General features: G+C 41.2%; 1 protein-coding gene and 1 long non-coding RNA gene across 5 annotated transcripts in view; one reads left to right on the top strand and one right to left on the bottom strand.

The window, feature by feature from the left end:
• The first annotated feature begins 3307 nt into the window (after positions 1–3307).
• LOC129655699 (protein argonaute-1) overlaps positions 3308–24319 on the top strand; it is a 55910-nt gene continuing 34898 nt past the window's right edge. The window contains exon 1 of one of the 4 annotated variants that reach the window (XM_055586415.1): positions 3308–3458. Coding sequence is in view for 2 of the 4 variants with exons in the window: in XM_055586412.1 (XP_055442387.1) it covers positions 23070–23094 (25 nt within the window). In the remaining 2 variants the exon portion in view is untranslated. Of the gene's footprint in view, positions 3459–21524; positions 22297–22332; positions 22458–22847; positions 23095–24319 lie in introns of those variants that run through there. The other 3 variants (XM_055586416.1, XM_055586413.1, XM_055586412.1) reach the window with 3 other exon arrangements.
• Positions 21835–22833, bottom strand: LOC129655700 (uncharacterized). The gene is made up of 2 exons (XR_008716088.1): positions 22664–22833; positions 21835–22345 (listed from the first exon to the last, which is right to left on the bottom strand). It is a non-coding gene; the product is annotated as an uncharacterized LOC129655700 (long non-coding RNA).

Genomic DNA, 24319 nt, shown 5'->3' with positions numbered 1-24319 from the left:
TCCATGAACAAACAAACCATGGGGTCCTAAAGAGTGGGGCAAGACAAAACTATTAACATACTTACTTAACATATTTGCCTTCCTAGTCACGGTGAGCACAGGAAAAGCTTGGTTTTCCACAAAGGGAAGAGTCTACTTTTCCAAATTTACTGATTAAGCAATTTAAAATAAAATGGAAAAATAATTAAATCCCATTTAAATAGCATCAAGAATAAAAGCGTTTAGGAACAAATTTGAAAAAAAATGTGAAAAATCTGTACACTGAAAACTATAGAAATTAAACACCTACATAAATGAAGAGATGCGCTATGATTATGGATCAGAAGACTCGATAATAGGTGGCAGGTGGGAGGGAGCTTCAAGAGGGAGGGGACATACATATACTTATGGCTAATTCATGTTGCTATATGGCAGAAATCCATACAACATTGTAAAGCAATTATCCTCCAATTAAAAATAAATAAATTTAAACTTTAAAAAAAGCTAAAAAAAGAAAAAGAAGACTCAATAGTGTTACCCAAATTGATCTATAGATGAATTCCAATAAAAACTTCAGCAGACATTGTTCATAGAAATTTATTGCTAATTCTAAAATGTATACAGAAATTCAAAGGACCTAGAATAGCCAAAAACAACTTTGAAAAGAAAAACATACTTGGAACTTATCTGTGGAGGATGCAGTCTAAGATGGCCCCATGTCCCCACCTCCTGGTATAAAGGGTCCTCCAGACCCGGGTTCGATCCCTGGGTCGGGAAGATCCCCTGGAGAAGGAAATGGCAACCCACTCCAGTGTTCTTGCCTGGTGAATCCCAGGGACGGAGAAGACTGGTAGGCTGCAGTCCATGGGGTTGCTAAGAGTCGGACACGACTGAGCGACTTCACTAAGTGTGAACAGGGCCTATGACTTGGTTCTAACCAGTAAAGTCTGTCAAAAATGATGGGATGGGATTTTTGTGATTACATTATGTCTGATTCTGTTTGCTAGCAGACTCACTAGAAAATCCTTCTCCCCCCTCCCCTCCCTTCTGTGTTGGGATGCCAAGGTGGCAAGGAACTGGGAGCGGCCTCTAGGAGCTGAGGGCAGTCTCCTGCTGCCAGCCAACAAAAACAGAAACTCTTGGTTATACAGTTGCAGTGAACCAAATGACAAGCATAGGAGCTGGAAAATGGACTTTTTCCCCTAGTCAAGCCTCCATATGTGAACCCAGCATGGCCTGTGCTTTGAGATACTAGGTGGATGAACTAACAAGCCATGCTTGGATCCTTAACCCACAGCAACCGTGATATAATAAATGTACATTGCTTTAAGCCTCCAAATTTGTGGTAATTTGCTACACAGGAGCAAATGATTAATATGCTACCTCATTTCAAGATTTATTATAAAGCTACAATAATCAAGACAGTGTGTTGTTGGCATAAAGATATACATACTGATGGAACAGAATAAAGAGTCAAGAAATAGACCCATATATAAATGGCTAGTTCATTTTCAACACAAGTGCCAGGGCACATTAATGGGAGGAATCTTTTCAACAAATGGATAGATGCGTGCAAAAAACAAGAACCTGACTTTTACCTCTCACCATATATAAAAAGTAGCTCAAAATGGATGCTAGAACTAAATATAAAAGCTAAAGCTATAAAACTTCTAGAAGAAAACATGGAAGAAAATCTTAGTGATCTTGAGTTTGATCTTAAGTATTTTTGAAACACAAAAGTCAACCACAAAACAAAAATATCAATAAATTGGATTTCATGAAAATGAAAAATTTTACTCTTCATAACATACTGCAACGAAAAAAAAGAGGCAAGCCACAACCTGAAAGAAAATATTTGCAAAATGTATATCGGATAAAAGACTTTATCTAGAATAAATGAAGAGTTCCTACAACTTAAGAAGGCAAGTAATCATATTAAAATGATTGACAGGGATGTCCTTGTCCATCCAGGAGTTTAGACTCCACGCTTCCATTGCAGAGGGTGCAGGTTCCATCCCTGCTTGGGGAACTAAGATCTCACATGCAGGTACTGCAGTCAAAAAAAGTTGAAAAAAAGATTGATAGATTTGAACAGACATTTCACCTAAGAAAATATACAAATGGCAAATAAACACTTGAAAAGATATTTAACATAATTTGTCACTGTACATGCCAAGTCACTCTTTGCGACCCCGTGGACTGTAGCCCGCCAGGCTTCTCTTGCTATTCTCTAGGCAAGAATACTGCAGTGGGTAGCCTTTCCCTTTTCCAGGGTATTTTCCCAACCAAGGGATGGAACCCAGGTCTCCTGCATTGCAGGCAGATTCTTTACCATCTGAGCCACCAGGGATACCCGAAATTCTCATACACTTCTGAGAATGTAAAATGAGGCAGTCACTTTGGAAAACAGTTCGGCTACTTTTAAAAAGCTCTTTAAGTTCTTTTAAAGTTACACACCTACCCTAAATCCTGCCCACTTGACTCCTAAGTGTTTACACAAACAACTGTCCCTAAGACTTGTAGACAAATATTCATGTTTTATTTGTAATGGTCTCAAATTGAAAACAACCCAAATGCCCATAAACATGTGAATGAATGAACAAATAGTCCTAAATCCACATAATGGAGAACTATTCAGCATTGAAAAGTAATTGACTCATACACACAGCAAGATGCTTCCCTGTTGGCTTAGACGGTAAAGAATCTGCCCTCAACACGAGAAGACTGGATTTGATCCCTGGGTCGGGAAGATCCCCTGGAGAAGGGAATGGCAACCCACTCCAGTATTCTTGCCTGGAGACTTCTACAGACAGAGGAGACTGGCTAGCTATGGGCCACGAAGGCATCGCAAAGTGTCAGACGCTACTGAGTGACTAACCCACGCACACACACACACAGCAACTTGGGTGAATCTCAAAATAATAATGGTGAGAGAAAGAAGCAGCCAAAAGAAGAATTTATTCTGGTTATATAAAATACTAGAAAATGAAAACTAATCTATTACGAAAGCAGACCGGTGGTTGCGGAGTGGAAGGCAAGAAGAGACAAGAGGTAGGATTACCAGGGGTGGTAGGAAAGTTTTGAAGTTGATGGATATGTTCATTTTCTTAATTGTGGTGATGGGATCATACGCGTGTACTTTATGTCAAAACTCATCATATTGCCCATTTATTGAATGCCAGTTAAGCATCAGTACAATGGAAAGGGAGCAGTTGCAAGACTGCAAGCTTTCTGCAGCCCAGAGACTGAAATTAGGGGTGATGCGCGGCGCTAGGTCGCGCATGCTCAGTTCTTTCTTCGTGCTCACCAATCAGATCCCAGCTCGACGACCTGGCTCGCTGAGGCCAGTGGACCTCAGAGGCCGCCATGGTGAGATGGAGTCACACAAGAAGCGCTTGGCAGGGCTGCCTGAGGCCTTCCAGAACTCTGTGGCTTTCTATCCTGAGCGTACAGAAGCGCCAGGGAAGAACTCTAAGCAGGTAAGTGGCTTAAACTGGCGTCCATTTTGAAACAGTATTTTAAAAATGTATGGAAAATAGGCCCGAGACGGTAGGGAGATAGCCGTCGGTAGGCTGTGGTAATTTTTTTCTCTCTCATTGGTCTCTTCGTTCAATCGTGAACTCTTGGAGGGATAGGACTATTTCGTACTTATCACCAAAGTACTCTTGTCCAGTGGCTGGTGGTCAGAAAATTTTTGTTGAAGGGGTTGAGTAATCTCAGGTCACACAAGCTTGTAAGTAAGTAAGAGCAGGATTCGTATTTAGCGCTTTTGACTCCAAACCCTGAACTCTTCCCTTCCAAGCAAAATGAAAATGTGAAAAATATTAAACCTTCATTTTGGGATTCAGCAGTCTTATCAGTACAGTGACTTTGCCAGCCTTGAAATGCCTGCCATCAGTAATAAGGTGTTTCCGAGGGTGAGTGGAGAGATTGGAGTGTTTTTAAATATTAGGCAAGATTGATTTAATAAATATTATGCACTTACTCTTCTCCAGGCAGCTCATTTGGCTCTGGATGTGTCAGTGAGGAGGGTGAACATTGTCTTTGCCCTCACATAAAACAGACAAGGCTGTATATTGTCATCCTGCTTATTTAACTTCTATGCAGAGTACATCATGAGAAACGCTGGGCTGGAATAAGCACAAACTGGAATCAAGATTGCCGGGAGAAATATCAATAACCTCAGATATGCAGATAACACCACCCTTATGGCAGAAAGTGAAGAGGAACTAAAAAGCCTCTTGATGAAAGTGAAAGAGGAGAGTGAAAAAGTTGGCTTAAAGCTCAACATTCAGAAAACGAAGATCATGGCATCTGGTCCCATCACTTCGTGGGAAACAGATGGGGAAACAGTAGAAGCAGTGTCAGACTTTATTTTTTTGGGCTCCCAAATCACTGCGGATGGTGATTGCAGCCATGAAATTAAAAGACACTTACTCCTTGGAAGGAAAGTTATGACCAACCTAGATAGCATATTCAAAAGCAAAGACATTACTTTGCCAACAAAGGTCCATCTAGTCAAGGCTCTGGTTTTTCCTGTGGTCATGTATGGATGTGAGAGTTGGACTGTGAAGAAGGCTGAGTGCCGAAGAATTGATGCTTTTGAACTGTGGTGTTGGAGAAGACTCTTGAGAGTCCCTTGGACTGCAAGGAGATCCAATCAGTCCATTCTGAAGGAGATCGGTCCTGGGTGTTCTTTGGAAGGAATGATGCTAAAGCTGAAACTGCAGTACTTTGGGCACCTCATGCGAAGAGTTGACTCATTGGAAAAGACTCTGATGCTGGGAGGGATTGGGGGCAGGAGGAGAAGGGGATGACAGAGGATGAGATGGCTGGATGGCATCACCGACTCGATGGACATGAGTTTGAGTGAACTCCGGGAGTTGATGATGGACAGGGAGGCCTGGCATGCTGCAATTCATGGAGTTGCAAAGAGTTGGACACGACTGAGTGACTGAACTGAACTGAAAACAGACAAAATAATTAATAGAAAAGTGTGCTAAGTGATCTAAGACCTCTTTTTATTTTCCCGCTGAAATTTGAAATTTTACTATGATCTACTCTTATGTGAGTTTTTCATGTCCCCCCACCTTTTCCCAGTGTGTTGAGCACAGAATGGTTCCCCATTGGGGAGCTCAGCCTGTTAGGTCTAAGAAAGTTTTTTTATATGAGATGTTTGATAATTTCTTCTTTTCCATTTTTTTCCCTCCTCTTTCCTGAATTGGAACTTCTGTTGTTCAGCTGTGGAACCTAATAGGTGGCACCTCTAATTTTATTTCATTTTCTCATCTGTTTTCCACCTCTGCTTTGTTTTACTTTCCTGGGATAATTTTCTCAACTTTGTTTTTCATGTGTGAATTTACAGTGTTAGCTATTTTAATATTTTACTTTAAATCGTTCTTTTTGTTATAGTCTCTTGTTTAGTGAGTGAAGTATCTTCTATCTTCCTGAGAATGTAAAATGGTTTGTGGGGAAGTTTTCTGGTGTTGCATTTGCATGTTCTCTATTTCCTTTGAGTTGTGTTTTCAGTTTGTTTTGTTCTCTGACTTTCATGTTGGAGACTTTCCTCAAAAAATATTAGCTAACATTTATTGAGCACTTACAGTGTTGTGGGCAGAGTTCTAAGCTCTTACAGATACTATTTAATCATCATAGTAAGTAATGAAGCAGGTGCTATTACCTGCAATTTATAAATGCTAAAATGAAGGAAATGAGAGCCTGAGTAACTTAACAAAGCTGACATAGTTTAAAAGTGGTGGAGCCAAGATAATCAAGGTAGTCTGGGTTGTGTGTTCTTAAGCTCTATTCTATTCTACATTGCCTCTTTATTTATTTAATTGAAGTATAGTTGATTTACAGTGTTGTGTTAGTTTCTGGTATACAACAAAGTAATTCAGTTACATATATGTGTGTATGTGTATATATATACACATATACATAATTTTTTTCAAATTGTTTCTATTATAGGTTATTATAAGATGTTGAATATAGTTCCCTGTGCTATGTAGTAGAATCTTGTGTTTATCTATTTTATCTATATATAGTGTATCTGTTAATCCCAAACTCCTAATTTATCCCTCCTCCCCTTCCCCTTTGGTAACCATAGTTTGTTTTCTGTATCTCTGAGTCTGTTTGTAAATAAGTTCATTTGTATCTTTTTTTAGATTCGTTATGTAAGTGGTACCATGTTTGTCTTTATCTGACTTTCTTCAGTTAGTATGATAATATCTAGGTCCATCCATGTTGCTGCAAATGACATTCAGTTCAGTTGTTCAGTCATGTCCGACTCTTTGCTACCCCATTAACCGCAGCACGCCAGGTCTCCTTGTCCATCACCAACTTTGGGAGTCCACCCAAACCCATGTCCATTGAGTCGGTGATGCCATCCAACCATCTCATCCTCTGTCGTCCCCTTCTCCTCCTGCCTTCAGTCTTTCCTAGCATCAGGGTCTTTTCAAATTAACCAGCTCTTCGCATCAGGTGGCCAAAGTATTGAAGTTTCAGCTTCAACATCAGTCCTTCCAATGAACACCCAGGACTTATCTCCTTTAGGATGGACTGGTTGGATCTCCTTGCTGTCCAAGGGACTCTCAAGAGTCTTTTCCAACACCACAGTTCAAAAGCATCAATTTTTCTGCACTCAGCTTTCTTTATGAGAGCTTCCAACTCTCATATACATACATGACCTCTGGGAAAACCATAGCCTTGACTAGACGGACCTTTGTTAACAAAGTAATGTCTCTGCTTTTGAATATGCTGTCTAGGTTGGTCATAACTTGCCTTCCAAGGAGTAAGCGTCTTTTAATTTCATGGCCTATCTGCAGTGATTTTGGAGCCCAGAAAAATAAAGTCAGCCACTGTTTCTACTGTTTCCCCATCTATTTGCCATGAAGTGGTGGGACCGGATGCCATGATCTTAGTTTTCTGAATGTTGAGCTTTAAGCCAACTTTTTCACTATGCTTTTTCACTTTCATCAAGAGGCTCTTTAGTTCTTCTTCACTTTCTGCCGGAAGGGTGGTGTCATTTGCATATCTGAGGCAAATGACATTAGTCCATTCATTTTTTTGATGGCTGAGTAATATTCTATTTGGGCTTCCCTGGTGGCTCAGATGGTAAAAAATCTGCCTGCAATGCAGGTTCGATTCCTGGGTCAGGGAAGATTCCTTAGAGAGGGGAATGGCTACCCGTTCCAGTATTCTTGCTTAGAGAATTCCATGGACAGAGGAACCTGGCAGGTTCTAGTCCACGGGCTTGCAAAGAGTCAGACATGACTGACTGACTTTAACTTTCAATATTCCATACACACACACACACAGACACACATATGTATCACATCTTCTTTATCCATTCATCTGTTGATGGACACTTAGGTTGCTTCCATGACTTGACTGTTGTAAATAGTGCTGCTATGAACATTGGGGTGCATGTATCTTTCAAATTAGAGTTTTCTTGGAATATGTGCCCAGAAGCAGGATTGCTGGGTACTGTTTTTAATTTTCTAAGGAATCTCCATACTGTTTTTCATGGTGGCTGCCCATTTTATGTTCCCACCAACAGGGTAGAAGAGTTCCCTTTTCTCCACACCCTCTGCAGCATTTATTATTTGTATACTTTTTGATGATGGCCATTCTCACTGGTATGAGTTGATACCTCATTGTAGTTTTGATTTTCATTTCTCTGATAATTAGCAATGATGAGCATCTTTTCATGTGACTGCTGGCCATCTTTGTGCCTTCTTTGAAGAATGTTTTTTTAATTGGGTTGTTTGGTTTTGCTTTTTTTTAAAAAAAATATTGAGCTGTTGGAGTTGTTTGTTTCTGATTTCCTTTGCTTACACTGCCTCATATTTAAGAATGAGAACTTGCTTCTGATTAAAGATGGTGGGTCACACACCCATATTTACCTGTTTCTTCCACTAACCCCTCAAAACAAGAATAAATGAATAAAATAATAAGTAAATAAATAATACATTGAAAAAAAAGATACAAACCCATAATGACCTGCATAAAAAAGGAAAGGAGAAAAAAGGAATAAAATTTTGGAAGTTAGAAATCCTGTGGACCAATGGTAGCTGAATTTGCATGTTCCAGAAAGCTAAATCCTAAAGTGATGTGGGTAGTGATGGTGGTTTAGTTGCTAAGTTGTGTACAACTATTGTGACCCCATCAACTGTAGCCTGCCAGGTTCCTCTGTCCTTGGGATTCTCCAGGCAAGAATACTGGAGTGGATTGCCATTTCCTTCTCCAGGGGATCTTCCCAACCCAGGAATCGAACTCAGGTCTCCTGCATTGCAGGCAGATTCTTTACCAACGGAGCTACGAGGGAAACCCTCAATGTGGGAGAAAACCAAAAGGCAAACTAATTTTTCCTGCAGTCCACCTTCATTTTTTTCTCTCAAGCTTTCCGTCTCTCTCTCTCATACACACACGCAGATACACACACACACAGGTTAGAAATTGGAGACACCAGGAATCTCTGGACATGGGGATGAAGGTAGGGCAGAAAATAGGAAGGTAAGTTGAAAGAATAGTAAGAATCTGTTAGGCTCCCAGAGCTTCTCTAACTTCACAGTTGTCAAATGACAGCCCATCTCTGCTATATTCAACCTGACAGAAGATTGAAAGTTTATTCTCTAGAGAGGATAAAACACTCTTAGTATATAAGAGTCTAGAATACCACACTGAAAACAGAGAGTAAGTGAATGCTTACATACTAAATTGAGGCACTTGAATATATATTAAACAGTTAAATTCTCCCAACAGCTGTGTAAGTGTGGGCATTACTGCTTTTCCCTGATTTACAGAGGAGAAAACTGAGGCACAATAAGACTAAATTAATTGTATAACATCGCATAGATAGTTACAAAACAATATAACATATGTATATATATATAGTATAAAGAATGCTGTAACATACCTATAATGCAACATCCAACCATTCAGTTTACTAAAAAAGAGAGAAAGAGAATATCACTTTTATCATTGTGGGTTTTTGTGAAGCTTTACCTTTTGAATTGTGTTCCTTTGAAATCCAGTTCCAATTTTTTCCTTCTCAGATGTAACTACCATCTTGAAATTTGGGTTTACTGTTCCCTTGCTTTTCTATTTTGCCATATGTTTTCATCTTTAAACCATACATTTTACTTTTGTTTATTTTTGAATTTTATATAACTAGAGGCACATTGCATGCATTCTTCTGCAGCTTGTTTTGTCACTCAGTGTCATATTTCTGAGGTCTGTTTGTCATAATTTATTTACCTATTCTATTATTAACGGTGTTAGTATTTTTTTCAATATTTTGCTATTACAAACAGTGCTGCTCAGAGCATTCTTATACATATCTCCTCTTAGCAAAAGCAGAAATTTCTCTGGACCACAGTTGCTGGATTGTAGGGTATGCACATTTTCAGTTTTACAAAACAGTGTATTCATGGTACTGATTTACCCTCTCACCAACAGTATCTTAAAAGTTCTCATCATTCTCCAGCCTTAATTTTTATCGAATTTGATGTATGAAATTGTCTCATTGTGATCTTACCTTTTATTTTCCTCATAAGTAATAAGACTGAACTTTCAAAAAAAGTATTTTATTGAAATACAGTTGATTTATAACGTATTAATTTCTGCTGTACAGCATAGTGATTCAGTTACATAAACTGAATCATATGTAAACATGAAACCTATATAAACATTCTTTTTCATTATGGTTTATCACAGGATATTGAATGTAGTTCTCTGTGCTATATACAGTAGACCCTTGTTGCATATCCATGCTATATGTTATAGTGAGACTGAACTTTTTAAATACCTTTTTTCATTCTTCATGTTCCCCCTTTTAAAAAATTCTTTTTCTTATGGATTTGTAGTTCTTTTTCTTTTTTTTTTAGCAGTGCTGCATGGATTATGAGATCTTAGTTCCTGACCCAGGATTGAACCCAGGCCACAGCAGTGGAAGGGCCGAGTCCTAACAATTGGACTTCCAGGAACTTCCTGTAGGAGTTCTTAATATGTATTGGATACTATAATTTGCTGGTTATATATATTTGTTTTGCCTTGTCTTCACTTTATTTATATGTCTTTTGATGAACTTAATTTTAATCTAGATGAATTCATAGTCTTTTTTTTTTAATAGCTAGTATATTTTTGGTTAGTAGGTTATACTTAAGAAGTTCTTCCCCATCTTAGGACTTCTGTGGTGGTCCAGTGGTTAAGACTCTGGCTCCCAACGCAGGGGGTGGAGGTTTGATCCCTAGTCAGGGAACCAAGATCCCACATGCCATGCAGTGTATGGCAAAAATTAAAAAAATATTTTTTTTATTAAAAAAAGAGAAGAAATTCTTGTCAATCTCAGGTAGCTTATATTTTTTTCCTACACATTTTTCAAGACTTGCCTTTTCATAGGAGTTGATTTTTGTGTGTGGAGTGAGGTAGGTCTCCAGTTTTATATTTTTCCATGTAGATAATTTGTTGTCCCAGTTACATTATTGATTAGTTTGTTCTTTGCCTAGTGGTTTGCAGTGCCACCTCTGTCATACCTGCGTTGCTTCCACACATGCATGGGTTTGTTTCCAGACTGTGTAATCTGTTATACTAGTTGATTTGTTTAACCCAAGGCCACTATTTCACTGTCTTTATTATCACAGTTGAGTATAAGGTTTTATATCTAGTAAGACAAAGTCTTCCACTTTGTTTTTCTTTGTGTCTTTGCTATTCTTTGGGTGTTTGTTCATCTATAAACACCTTAAAATAAGCTTATCTAGTTATATACATACAAACTCACACAAACCTGGTGGAACCTTTATTATGATTACACCGAATCTGTAGATGAATTTGAGAATACATCTACGTCTGTTCCTGTCCAATACATCTGCTCCTATCTGGGAGCAATTTCTCTCCTTTCTCTCCATTTTAAATCTCTTAAGATATTTTTCAATGAATTTTTATAACTTTTTTTCTGTCTAGGCTTTTTCCAGATTTATTCTTTAGTGCTTTGTTATTTCTATTACTATTGTAAATTATCATCTTTTTAATACAGTAGATTTTAAAAAATATTAATCTCTTATTCATCAGTCTTCTTAAAAACTCTTATTTCTTATATAATAATTTGCCTATAGAGTATTTGGAGTTTTCATTTTTGACAGGTGTATCATCTGAAAATAATAACCATTTTATTTCTTCCCTTCTAGTCTTCTTTTTTCTTTTGGTCCTACTATGTTGGCTGGATGGACTTCCAGTATAGTGCTGAGAGAAGTAAGGGCCTGTTTGTTTTATTCTTGATTTTGAAGAGAATGCTTCTGATGTTTTACTATTACGAATAAAGTTTGCATCTTATAATCCTGATTTCTGGGGACTTCCCTGGTGGTCCATTGGTTAAGACTCTAAGCTCCCACTGCAGGGGGCATGGGTTTGATCCCTGATCAGGGAACTAAGATCCCATATGCTGCATGGCATGGCCAAAAAAAAAAAAAAAGTAAAATATCATTGTCATGTCTAGATGAGGGGTACATGGGAGTTCATTATGCCAGTCACTCTAATTTTGTGTATGTTTGAACATTTTCACAATATAATAGTAATTAAAACAGTGTTTGTTACAAGGTTTTGGTAGATACTTTTTAATAGTTTGAGAAATTCCCTTTTTCTTAGTTTGCTAAGAGGTCCCCCACCCTCCCCAATTGTGAATGGGTGTTGTGTTTTAGTAAAGTGATTTTTTCCCCTTCATCTGTTGGCTGGTCATACTGCTTTTTCTTCTTTAATCTGACATTTACGTATTTTCAAATGTTAAACACCTTGCTTCCTAGAAATAAGTACAATCTGGCCATGATATACATATGTATGTATCTATATATAAATATAGAGCTTCCCTGGTGGCTCAGAGGTAAAAAATCCACCTGCAGTGTAGGAGCTGCAGGAGATGCGAGTTCAATCCCTGAGTCAGGAAGATCCCCTGGAGGAAGGCATGGCAACCCATTCCACTATTCTTGCCTGGAGAATCCCATGAACAGAGAAGCCCGGTGGGCTATGGTCCGTAGGGTTGCAAAGAGTCAGACATGACTGAAGCGACTTAGCATGTATACACACATACATAAAATATTAAAAATACTAGATTTAGTTTCTGTTCTTTTATATTCTGTTTCTATTCTTTTAATAGCTTTTAAAGCAATTTGGTATTGCTTACCAAATTCTGAAATGAATCAACACCTTTTTCCTTGTCCTAAACAATACAGGGACCTTTAGAACACTTTAACCCTGATCACTCCACCTCCCAAGTTATGTTGATGATCATTATTTTAGTTCTATCCTACTTGTGAAATACCTCCATCTTTATTGACAACTGATATCAAATAGTTGTCATCTCTGATTATTTTCTTTTTCTGCCTTACATCAATCTTTTGTTTTCCTTCCAAGCATTTATCTTGAAATAAATTTTATTTTTCTTGTTGATTATCTGTGTTACTGTAACTTTGTGAGAGCTGGGAACTATATGTCTGCTTTATTCACTGCTTTGGAGGCATTTAGTAAATGTTTACTGAATGAGTATGTATTTTTATTTTTGAAAGATCACCCTGTATGCAATTAGAGAATGGATCTAAGGGTGCAAGACTAGATGTAGAGAATTAAGAGTCTGTTGCACTGATCCAGGTAAGAGTTATGGTAACCTGGACTTGGATAAATAGTGGTAGGGATTAGAAAAATAGAGAGGACTGAAAGATATTAGGAGGTAGAACCTACTAGATTTTATTACCATTTTGATAGGAGGGCATACATTCAGTGTTTTGTTTTTTTAGGGTGATAATTTATCTTTGCTCTCTTCTGTCTTTGTGCAACATCCCCTCTTTGAAAGTTCTTGTTGATGCTTGTGGCTTCAGATACTCTCTACATGCCTGTAACTTTCAAATACAGATCTTTAAGTGTAACATCATTTTTGGGTTCCACACCGTGTTTTTAACCATGAAGGATATCCTTCAGGCACTTAAACTTGTCAGACACTACACTCATTATCTTTCTTTCTAAACCTGCTTCTCTAGTGTTTTCCATCCTCTAGTGTTTTAGGATTCAGCACCACCAACCTTCTACTTGCTCATGCCAGACAACCTTCTACTTGCTCAACCCATAATAGGGGTTCTTTTGAAGCCCAACCTAGGAGGGAATAGGGATATAAGAAACTGTCCTTTAAATGGTGTGATTAATTTTCTTTCCTCTTAATTTTCTGTTTTTATTTACTGTTTTTAAAAGAATTAAAAAAAAGTAAAGCCATGAAAATGATTGTGATGAGGTAGAAAGAAAAGAAATAAGGACCTGCCCCAGGAACAAAGCAGAGGGCCATGGGAATTGTCAGGTATTGAGCATGTATGAATACTAAGCTCTGTGCTTAGCTTTTGACATTTATTAATTAAAAGCAATGTGAAAGTGAAAGTCACTCAGTTGTGTCTGACTCTTTGCGACCCCATGGACTACACAGTCCATGGAACTCTCCAGGCCGGAATACTGGAGTGGGTAGCTGTTCCCTTGTCCAGGGGATCTTCCTAACCCAGGAATTGAACCAAGGTCTCCTGCATTGCAGGCGAATTCTTGACCAACTGAGCTATCAGGGAAGCCCAAAGTGAAAGTGAAAGTTGCTTAGTCCTGTCTGACTCTTTGTGACCCCATGGGTCACAAATGAATTCAGTTCATTAATTGAATCCTCCCACAACTCTATGAAATTTTTACAAATGAGGAAATTACAGTTAATAATGGGACTATGCCTTTTCTTGAGGTCAGATGTTTACATGTGGTAGAGCTTCGACCCGGAGAAGGCAATGGCACCCCACTCCAGTACTCTTGCCTGGAAAATCCCATGGATGGAGGAGCCTCGTGGGCTGCAGTCCATGGGGTCGCGAAGAGTCGGACACAACTGAGCGACTTCACTTTCACTTTTCACTTTCCTGCATTGGAGAAGGAAATGGCAACCCACTCCAGTGTTCTTGCCTGGAGAATCCCAGGGACAGGGGAGCCTGGTGGGCTGCCGTCTGTGGGGTCGCAGAGAGTCGGGGTCGCAGAGAGTCGGACACGACTGAAGCAACTTAGCAGCAGCAGCAGCAGAGCTTTGACCCAGGTTTGTCTGATACTAAGTGTTTCAGTAAGTAACTGGGTGGCATATCGTAAGTCACAGAGCAGAAACATTGTTATAGCTTTTGATAAATATTGCTACATTGCTTCCAAAGGATCCTACTGGTATAAAATGCCAGTGTACCAGTTCCTTAACAGTATCTTGCTCAATGAGTATGTATAAGAAATTTTTGAATTAATGGATATAGGATTATTATTTTATATTGACTTTCTTATGAATGAATGATAATTATATAGTCGTGCTTGTGCAGACTGTCCTTTTCCTTGGCCCATTGGTACACTGAGGCCATATTTATTATAAATACTTTTCCATTGAGCCCCTTCATACATTAATGGAGGTGAAGGAAGAAAACAAGAATTAGTTCTGCTCCTGTCCTTTCCATTAATCAGCAGCTTGGTAACTGATAGATTCCGAGAATCAGAACAGAACTAGATAGATTCTGAGTGGAATGTTGAGCTGTAGTTTACATTCACTAAGGGATTAAAATAGGACAACACAGATGACTGCCATCTTTGAAGTTCATTTGGTATAGTAGATCTGCATCTGTTTTATTTTAAAGAGGATGCCTTTCTTGGACATACCTGACCCTAAACTTCAGTATCCCAGAGTTCTGTTCCTAGACTTGGACGTTCCTAAAATTCTCTAACCCGCTAAGGGCTAGCCTGTCCAAAGGACTCTCCTGTTCTACCAGGCCAAGTGTAGGGTTTGGGGGCTTCCATGTGTGCTTCAGAAGACCCAAAGAAATAGGCTTGATCTCTGTCAGTTCCAGCTTGGGTGGCATTACACTGCAAATCTGCCTTGGATGTCAGAACCAGGGACAGCTCCTTCTATCCCTCCCCCAGTGGCCCCTCCCCTGGCTTAGGCTGGGGAGAGAAGGGGCGCATTCAGGAATGGTGTACTTCTCTAGCCTCTTCTCAGTGTTTCTTGCTTCCTTCTTTATGCTAGGATAGCAATATTGAGAGTTCCTGGTATAAGTGTTGTTTCTCACCTTCATGCTCTCAGCTGGTGCTGCTTAGAATGTCTTTCTCCCATCCTTCCTTTCCCTGGCTAATCCTCCTAGGCCTGTTTAAGTAGGTATCTCTTCTAGGAAACCTACCCTGATTACCCGAGGCTGAGTTAGACTATCTCCTCTTAGTTCCCATGGCACCCATGCTTGCCTTTGTCATACTCAGAATTGCATTGAAATGACCATCTGTGCTGTCCAGTACAGTAGGCATTGGCCACATATCTTAAGCACTTGAAATTTGTGGCTAGTCTGAATTAAGATGTGCTCAATTCAGTTCAGTCACTCAGTTGTGTCCAACTCTTTGTGACCCCTGGACTGCAGCACGCTGGGCCTCCCTGTCCATCACTAACTCCCGGAGTTTACTCAAACTCATGTCCATTGAGTTGGTGATGCCATCCAACCATCTTATCCTCTGTCGTCCCCTTCTCCTCCTACCTTCAGTCTTTCCCAGCATCAGGGTCTTTTCAAACGAGTCAGTTCTTTGCATTAGGTGGCCAAAGTATTGGAGTTTCAACTTAAGCATCAGTCCTTCCAATGAATATTTGGGACTGATTTCCTTTAGGATGCGCTATAAGTATAAAATATGCAATAGATTTCAGACATTTTTTAAATGTAAAATATTAATATTTTTATATTGGTGATATGTTGAAATGATATTTGGAAATTAAATAAAACATATTACTTTTTATTTTTTATAATGTGACCACTAGAAATCTAAAATTACATATGTATCTCACATGATATTTATATTGGCTAGCACTTATCTGTATGTTTGTCTCTTCTTAAAGGTAAGAACTGACTCAAATACATTCTTATCGCTTTGTATTTCTAAAGCACAATACATAGGAAATGATGGGAATACCTGATGCTAGTCCTCAGAACTTGGGCCTGGAATAGCAAGGGTCCAACAGACATCACATGGTTTGGTTTTTCCATCCAGGAACTTGGCCTTTCTCTCTACTTAACCCAGGCTTTTTTTATCTGTCTTCTTATTGATTCTTACGAATTTTCTCTTAGATCACAAGCATCTCTCATTAAATTTATTCCTAAGATTTTAAATTAGCTATTTTACCATTATAGTTTCTAATTAATTAATACTTGTTCTAGGAGTGAATGCTATAGATTTTTGCTATTTTATTGAATCTTTCCACTTAGTCTTACTAATTTTAAAATTAGTGAGACTGCATATTTTCTTATTATATAATTGCAGCTAGAATAAAGATTTTTTTATTATGTGTTTAAGTTTGTTTCTCTCTCTCTCTATTCTGGCTAGAATATCCAAACCAGTATTAAAATAGTAGTAAAGAGTGACCTCATTTATTCCTTAAAAACAGGAAAGCATCTCTGCTTCTTCACTAGCTAAAGATAGATAGTCTATTATCTTAAGGTGATTGATTTTAATTATTTTTATTAAGAATGGGATTGAAAGAAAGTGAAAGTCACTCAGTTGTGTCCAACTCTTTGAGACCCCATGGACTATACAGTCCATGGAATTCTCCAGGCCAGAATACCGGAGTGGGTAGCCTTTCCCTTCTCCAAAGGGTCTTCCAACCCAGGGACTGAACCCAGGTCTCCTGCATTGCAGGAGGATTCTTTACCAGCTGAGCCACCAGGGAAGCCCAAGAATGGGGTTAAAATTTATCAAATATTGTTATCTATTACAATTATCAAGTTTATTTTTTATTAATCTACATATATGGCATATATTTATTTTTGAACCACTTCTGAATTACCCTTAGGTATGTGATATGCTGTTTTTTTAATAATAATATCATGTAATGTTGTGGTTAAGAATGTTGATTTTGGAACCATCCATCATGGGTTCATGTTCTACCTCTGCTAGTTGGAAACTGTGTGATCTTGGTCAAGCTTCTTAGCCTCTCTGTGTCTTTATTTTTAATGATAATAAAATATCCTGCGTGTGCTCCTTAGCCCACACTCACCTGTATGTTCTGTGAAACCCCAGGACTTTTGTGAGGATTATGTGAGTTAACTTATGTAAAGTGTTGGAACAGTATCTGGCGCTTAATATTAAGGAAATGTTTAATAATGTTAGGTGTTAATATTATTATCATAATTTTAATAAATCTCTTACAGAATTCTGTAGGTTGGTATTTGGTTTGTCATTATCACATCCATATTCCTGAGATCTCTTTTTGTAATATCATTGTATGATATGAGATGTAGATCTTTATCTGCTGTTGTGAACAAATTGGGAAAATTCCCCCTTTTCTCATGTTCTGGAACCATTCATAGAACATGGAGCAGAATTATCTCTTTAAGGGATGATTGGATGCATTACACAGTAAAACATCTGGGCCAGAAATTCTTTGGCAATTTTTGATAACTTTCTCAGTGTTCTCTCTAATTGTTGCTTTTTATTCCTTTCTTTGCAGTTTTTAAAGAAAAAACTTGTATGTAGATTAAAAGTTTGATCAAGTATCAAATTCATTAGTCTATAGTTACCTAAAAAATTCCCTTGAAACTGTTAGTCACTCAGTGGTGTCTGACTCTTGCAACCTCATGGACTGTAGCCCGCCAGGCTCCTCTGTTCATGGGATTTCCCAGGCAAGAATACTGGAGTGGGTGCTGTGCTTAGTTACTCAATCGTGTCTGACTCTTTGCGATGCCATGGACTGTAGCCCACCAGACTCCTCTGTCCATGAGGATTCTCCTGGCAAAAATACTGGAGTGGGTTGCCATGCCCTCCTCCAGGGAATCCTTCCAACCCAGGGATTGAATCCAGGTCTCCCACATTGCAGGCGGATTCTTTACTGTCTCAGCCACTAGGGAAGCCCAAGAATACTGGACTGGGTAGCCTACCCCTTCTCCAGGGGATCTTCCTGACCCAGGGATCAAACTGGGGTCTCCTGCATTGCAGGCAGATTCTTTACCAGCTGAGCTACCAGGGAAGCCCACTGGAGTGAATAATTAATTCCCTTATATTTATTAAATCTCTATCATGAGTTTTAAAATTGGAGGGCTATAAATATGTTCACTGTCTTCATTGCGATGATGGTTTCACAGGTTGATACACATGTTCAGTCCAGTTCAGTTCAGTCGCTCAGTTGTGTCTGACTCTTTGTAACCCGATGGACTGCAGCATGCCAGGCCTCTCTGTCCATCACCGACTCCTGGAGTTTACCCAAACTCATGTCCATTGAGTTGGTGATACCATCCAACCATCTCATCCTCTGTCGTCCCCTTCTCCTCCTGTCTTCAATCTTTCCCAGCATCAAGGTCTTTGCCAATGAGTCAGTTCTTTGCATCAGGTGGCCAAAGTATTGGAGTTTCAGCGTCAGCATCAGTCCTTCCAGTGAATATTCAGGACTGATCTCCTTTAGGATGGACTGGTTGGATCTCCTTGCAGTCCAGGGGACTCTCAAGAGTCTTCTCCAACACCACAGTTCAAAAGTATCAATTCTTCAGTGCTCAGCTTTCTTTATAGTCCAACTCTCAAATTCATACGTGACTACTGGAAAAACCATAGCTTTGACTAGCTGGACGTTTGTTGGCAAAGTAATGTCTCTGCTTTTTAATATGCTGTCTAGGTTGGTCATAACTTTTCTTCCAAGGAGCAAGTGTCTTTTAATTTCATGGCTGCAGTCACCATCTGCAGTGATTTTGAAGCCCAAAAAGATAGTCTGTCACTGTTTCCACTGTTTCCCCATCTATTTGCCATGAAGTGATGGGACCAGATGCCATGATCTTCATTTTCTGAATGTTGAGTTTTAAGCCAACTTTTTCACTCTCCTCTTTCTCTTTCATCAAGAGGCTCTTTAGTTTTTCTTCACTTTCTGCCGTAAGGGTGGTGTCATCTGCATATCTTAGGTTATTGATATTTCTCCTGGCAATCTTGATTCCAGCTTGTGCTTTATCCAGCCCAGCGTTTCTCATGATGTACTCTGCATATAAGTTAAATAAAGCAGGGTGTCAGTATACAGCCTTGATGTCCTCCTTTCCCTATTTGGAACCCATCTGCTGTTCTATGTCTGGTTCTAACTGTTGCTTCCTGACCTGCATACAGATTTCTCAAGAGACAGGTCAGGTGGTCTGGTATTCCCCTCTCTTGAAGAATTTTCCAGTTTGTTGTGATCCACACAGCCAAAGGCTTTGGCATAGTCAGTAAAGCAGAAGTAGATGTTTTTCTGGAACTCTCTTGCTTTTTCTATGATCCAGTGGATGTTGGCAACTTGATCTCTGGTTCGTCTGCCTTTTCTAAATCCAGCTTGAACATCTGGAAGTTCACGGTTCATGTACGGTTGAAGCCTGGCTTGGAGAATTTTGAGCATTACTTTGCTAGCATGTGAGATGATTGCAATTGTGCGGTAGTCTGAGCATTTTTTGGCATTGCCTTTCTTTGGGATTGGAATGAAAACTGACATTTTCAGTCCTGTGGCCACTGCTGAGTTTTCCAAATTTGCTGGCATATTGAGTACAGCACTTTCACAGCATCATATTTTAGGATTTGAAATAGCTCAACTGGAATTCTATCACCCCATGAACAGTATGAAAGTGAACCCCATGAAAAGGCAAAAAGATGGGCCACTGAAAGATGATACATAAGTTAGGATTGGTTAAATTTTATATTTTGTATATGTGTTGTTTACCTCTGTGAATAATACCCTAATTTTTAAAAGTCTGCCAGTTTCATCTTTCCAAAGTAGAAGATGACATTTATTAATTCCATTGTTCATGATTTCTGATTTTTAAAAATTTTCCCTGAAATAAGAAATACATTTTATTATTGATAAAAAGAAATGGTGTATGCTGGGAGTGTTGGTGATTTATTTCCTAATAGAAGGGTATACGATTTTATGCTTACTATACTACCTTGATTTCATTGTCCCTAGGCTGTTATATAAGTATTTTTAAAAAGAAAGCATTGATGGAGATACAGTTTTTTTCCTTAAGCCATTCTTATTGTTTGGGGGCCAGAAACTCTAGGTTTTGAGAGGGTGTGTAAGTGGAAAGACCTGAGTTTTGGCCCACATAGTAGAGGTGCTTGGGTGTGAATTAGCTATGAATTGAGATGCAGGGATTAAACTGGAGACAGAAGGAGCCAGTAGCTTTCTGGGAAGGTACATCAGGAATTACTGGAAGAAGTTTGTCTGCATAAAAAAAACAAGATGCTGTCTGGAATTCCTTTATACTCTACTACTTTGCCTAGCCAAGAGTGAAATCCTTGATGATGAAGACACTCTGCAAAAAGACCCTCAGGCCAGAGCCAGGCTTGACTCCACTAGCCACTTTGGAGGTGGATCAGAATAGTGACCAGTACCTTTCCACAAAGTTAAGGTGCCTTTCACAGAGTGAGGCTTGGCATTTAGAACAGGAGATTCAAACTCTTCTTAAAGAATGCTGAGCTTCCAGCTTAGTTACACCAAGGCAAAGACCTTGGTGTTTCTGAGGATGTTTTGATGCCTTGATTCAGATCTTTCTAGATTTAGTAATCATTCTGGGCACTGCTTGTGTGAAGCACTAAAGGGAGACTGAAATGCATCTTGACATAGTCCCTGTTCTTAAAGAATTTAGAATGTAGTACAAGAAGCAGACAGTAATTATGGGAGCAGCCAGTACTTTGCCTGCATTCTTCTAGGTAATGTCCTAAGCTTTCATATGTATTAATAATAGTCCAATGAGCTAGGTACTATTTTCATCCTCTAAAATGGAGGAGGAGGAAATTGTGACACATGTGTATGCTAAGTCATTTCAATTGTGTTTGACTCTGTGACCCTATGAAGCCACAGCCTGCCAAGCTCTTGTGCCCTAGGGTTCTCCAGGCAAGAATACTGACGTAAATGGCCGCATCAGGGTTGGAAGCGAAACACTGTGGCTCTGGAGTCTTTGTTCTTAACTTTAGCTTGTAGAGCAGCAGTTCTCAAAGTGTGGTCCCCCAGGTCAGCAGCATAAGCTTCATCTGGAAACTTATAAAAAACATATATTCTTTGGCTCCTACTCAAGAGCTACTCGGAGAAGGCAGTGGCACCCCACTCCAGTACTCTTGCCTGGAAAATCCCATGGATGGAGGACCGTGATGGGCTGCAGTCCATGGAGTTGCTAAGAGTCGGACACGACTGAAGTGACTTAGCAGCAGCAACAGCAGCAGCAAGAGCTACTGAATCACAAATTCTGGAGGTGGTGCTTAGCAATCAGTGTTTAAACAAGCCCTTCAGGTGGTACCTGCTGTTGGAGAACCTCTCCTAGAGAAAAGCAAAAAGCATACTATTATGAGAAGTGTCAGAAATTAATCTTCCTAGTGGGCAGAGACTGGGTATGGCTTCTCTTCTTGAGTTCCTAGCATCTGGTGTAAAGTAGGCATCAAAAATACAGATGGATTAATACGTATGAATGAATATATGGAAAAGTGATGTTTGAGCTGGGTCTCTTAGCACCTATCAGTTGATGCAGACCGAATAGGAGAAATGTTCCTAGAAACTGTGAGACTAACAAGGAGGTGACTGTGATACTTTTGTCAAGATATGCTAAGGGAGCACAGGGAACCATCACAAGAATGTCAGGAGATCATGTGAGCAGGTAAACAGGTCAGGACTTTGTGAACTGCTGTATAGGGTTAGAAGAAGCAAGGGAGAGAGAGAAACTGTCATTTCTGGGATGAAGGTGCCCTTTGTAGAGACAGGAGGTATAGGGCAAGCACTTTTGTGGGAGGAAAGATGAGTTTGGTTTTGAACTCTTTAAATTTGAAATGCTGGTAGATCCAGGTGGAGCTGTCCAGCAGACACTTGGAAATGAGTCTGAGACATGGTTGGAAATAGAGATTTGGAAGGATAGTTAAGCCATAAGAATGGATGAGACCTTTAAGCAAAAAAGTGGAGAGTAGAATGAGAAGACAGCTAGGTTTGAAAACAAGGTGAACACTTTTCTAATGGATCAAAAACAAGAGAGGGGGCTCTTGAAGAAAACCGAAAAGGACTTAGGCAATAGGAGACCTCAGAAAATGCTGAAGCCAAATAAAAGACTCAAAAAGGAAGGAGAGGCACAGTGTCAGATGCTGCAGCGAAATAATTGAAAATTATCCTTTGAATTTTGACACAAAAAGTGTTTTAAGTGACGTGGTGAGGTCAGAAGTGGATTGACTGAATTCAGGCGTGAGCTGTAAGTGAGAAAGTGGAGACAGGTGCTTCCCAGCCCGTAGGTAGAGCTCAGTAGATGCACTTAAGTTAAGACGGTGACATCTTCCAGGGTAGGCAGCGTCTCTTTCATATCTCTGGTCTCAGCGCCCAGTACTCGGCCTGGAAGAGAGGGTGGCGTCAGTGAGTTCAGTGACTAGGGACGGAGAAAGGCTTCGCGGAGGCAGTCGCTTTGCAGCCGAGGCTTGAAGGATGAGGGTGATTGGGAGGAGAGGTGGGAGGCAGGGCCCCTGGGTGTTGGGGCTCTCGGAGTGTGTGAGGGTGGCCTGGGAATGAGGTGGCAATGTGCGCGTGGCTCTGTGCGAATGGGGGAAGGTTGTGTGTAGGCTTGGAGGAACATGTTTGGGGAAAAGACAAGGCCGGAGGCTGCTGCGGGGTGGGGGTGGGGGGTGTGTTGTCCTCCCGCCCCGCCCCACTTACGCCACTGCGCGGTTCCGCGGCGCCTTTACCGGAGCCCTCCCGCCGGGCTGCATGGCGATGGGTGACCGCCAGGGGCCGCTGCCTCCGGTCCCCGGTGCCCCCGCCCCTCTCCATTGGCCTTTGTTGCCGTCGGAGCGCCCCGTTTGACTCGTTCCCGTCCGCCCCCTGGGCCTGGCGGTCGCGCCTGCGCACTGGCAGCTGGCCGGGCGCTCGCAGGGGGAGCTGCTGCAGGCTCCGCGGCGGCGGCGGCAACGGAGGCTGCGGGGGCGGCGGCGCGAGCGGCCGGGCTTGGGGGGGCAGCCGAGCCCGGCCCGGGAGCCCAGGCAGCAAACGTGCGGGGTACCTAGGCCCCTCACGCTGGACTCCACAGTCTCCGGGCCGCCTGATCTCCGCACGGGTATATGGGATGGAAGCGGGACCCTCGGGAGCAGGTAAGGGCCCCCAGGAGCGGGGACGGTGCATGCTCCAAGGACTAGGGGACTCTCGCGTGAAGAGCAGGATTTCGGAGTGAGGAAGGGTTTCCTGAGTGGGGAACGGGGCTCTTCTGGGATGGGGGGCCCAGTTTGAAGGGGGCTGTGTGCAGTTCCGGGGGAAACCTTGCGAAGGGAAGCTCTGAGACGGGGGCCATTTATCAAAGGAGCCTGTATGCACTCGTGGAGGTGGGAAGTGCTTTGGAAGAAGGGCCTGAACGCACAGGAGGACTCCTGGAGGTACCAGGAGGCCTTGGGAGAGGCCCGGCAGGTGGCAGGGGGCGGGCTCCAGGTGTCCAGGAGAGCGGGGTCGACACAAATGGGCCCAGAGCTGTCGCATGCCCTGGGCGGGGGCTCAGCCGGTATGGGTTGGGCTGGGTTGATGTCTTTTGGGAGAACGCGCCAGAGCTGGGCTGTGAGCTCCGCCCCAGCCGGGCCTGACGTGGGGGCGAGGGTCAGGGGGCAGTGGGTGGGGATCCAGCCCTGGGATTCCCCCCCTTAAGTCTGGGAGCTGGAGTGGAGGCGCGGAGCATGCGCGGAGGTGGCAGCTGGAAGGGGCTGCCCGATGTCGTGGGGGCGTGGCCGCCCGAACCCCACTACCCCTAATCCCGCCAGGTTGACTTGGTAAAAGGAGCGCGCTGATGGGGTGTAGTCTCTCTTAGGTTATGCTGGTAGGACACAAATGGAAATGGGTCCCTTCCCCATCTTGGGGGTCTTTCGCTTGGCTCTGAAACCTTCAGTCTCAATTTGCCAAGAATAGGTTGAGGGAAATGGACAAGTTTCTTATTCTGGCACTAGGATGAGGAAAGACATGGGAGCAATGTTTTAGGTTAGGGACAGGTCCTACTTGAAGACAGGCCTTAGAGAATGTATTGGTTGCTGAGGGACCAAAGCCAGGACCAGGTTTCCGTAGAAGGGATGGTTTGCCTGGTTTGCATGTTTCTGGTTCAATAGTGAGCAGAGTTGGGACCTTTTAATCCAAGGATAATGACCTCTCTATTTGAATGTTTCCTGAGTTGACAGCCTAATCTTTCTATGCCTTAATGTTTTTATGGTTGCTGTCCCCTATTGGGTATCTTTTCTTTTTGCTCTCTCTACTCCCCAGAAATTGTCAGAGCCATGTTATTAGACCCAGCGTTGTCAGGCTAGCCTTTTGTCATATATAAGTTGTGTGGGGTACGGGGAA

The sequence above is a fragment of the Bubalus kerabau genome, chromosome 6 (assembly GCF_029407905.1).
Source record: "Bubalus kerabau isolate K-KA32 ecotype Philippines breed swamp buffalo chromosome 6, PCC_UOA_SB_1v2, whole genome shotgun sequence".
NCBI lineage: Eukaryota > Metazoa > Chordata > Mammalia > Artiodactyla > Bovidae > Bubalus > Bubalus kerabau.
The sequence above is the reverse complement of the archived record's forward strand: the minus strand, read 5'-3'. Positions and strand labels throughout refer to the sequence as shown.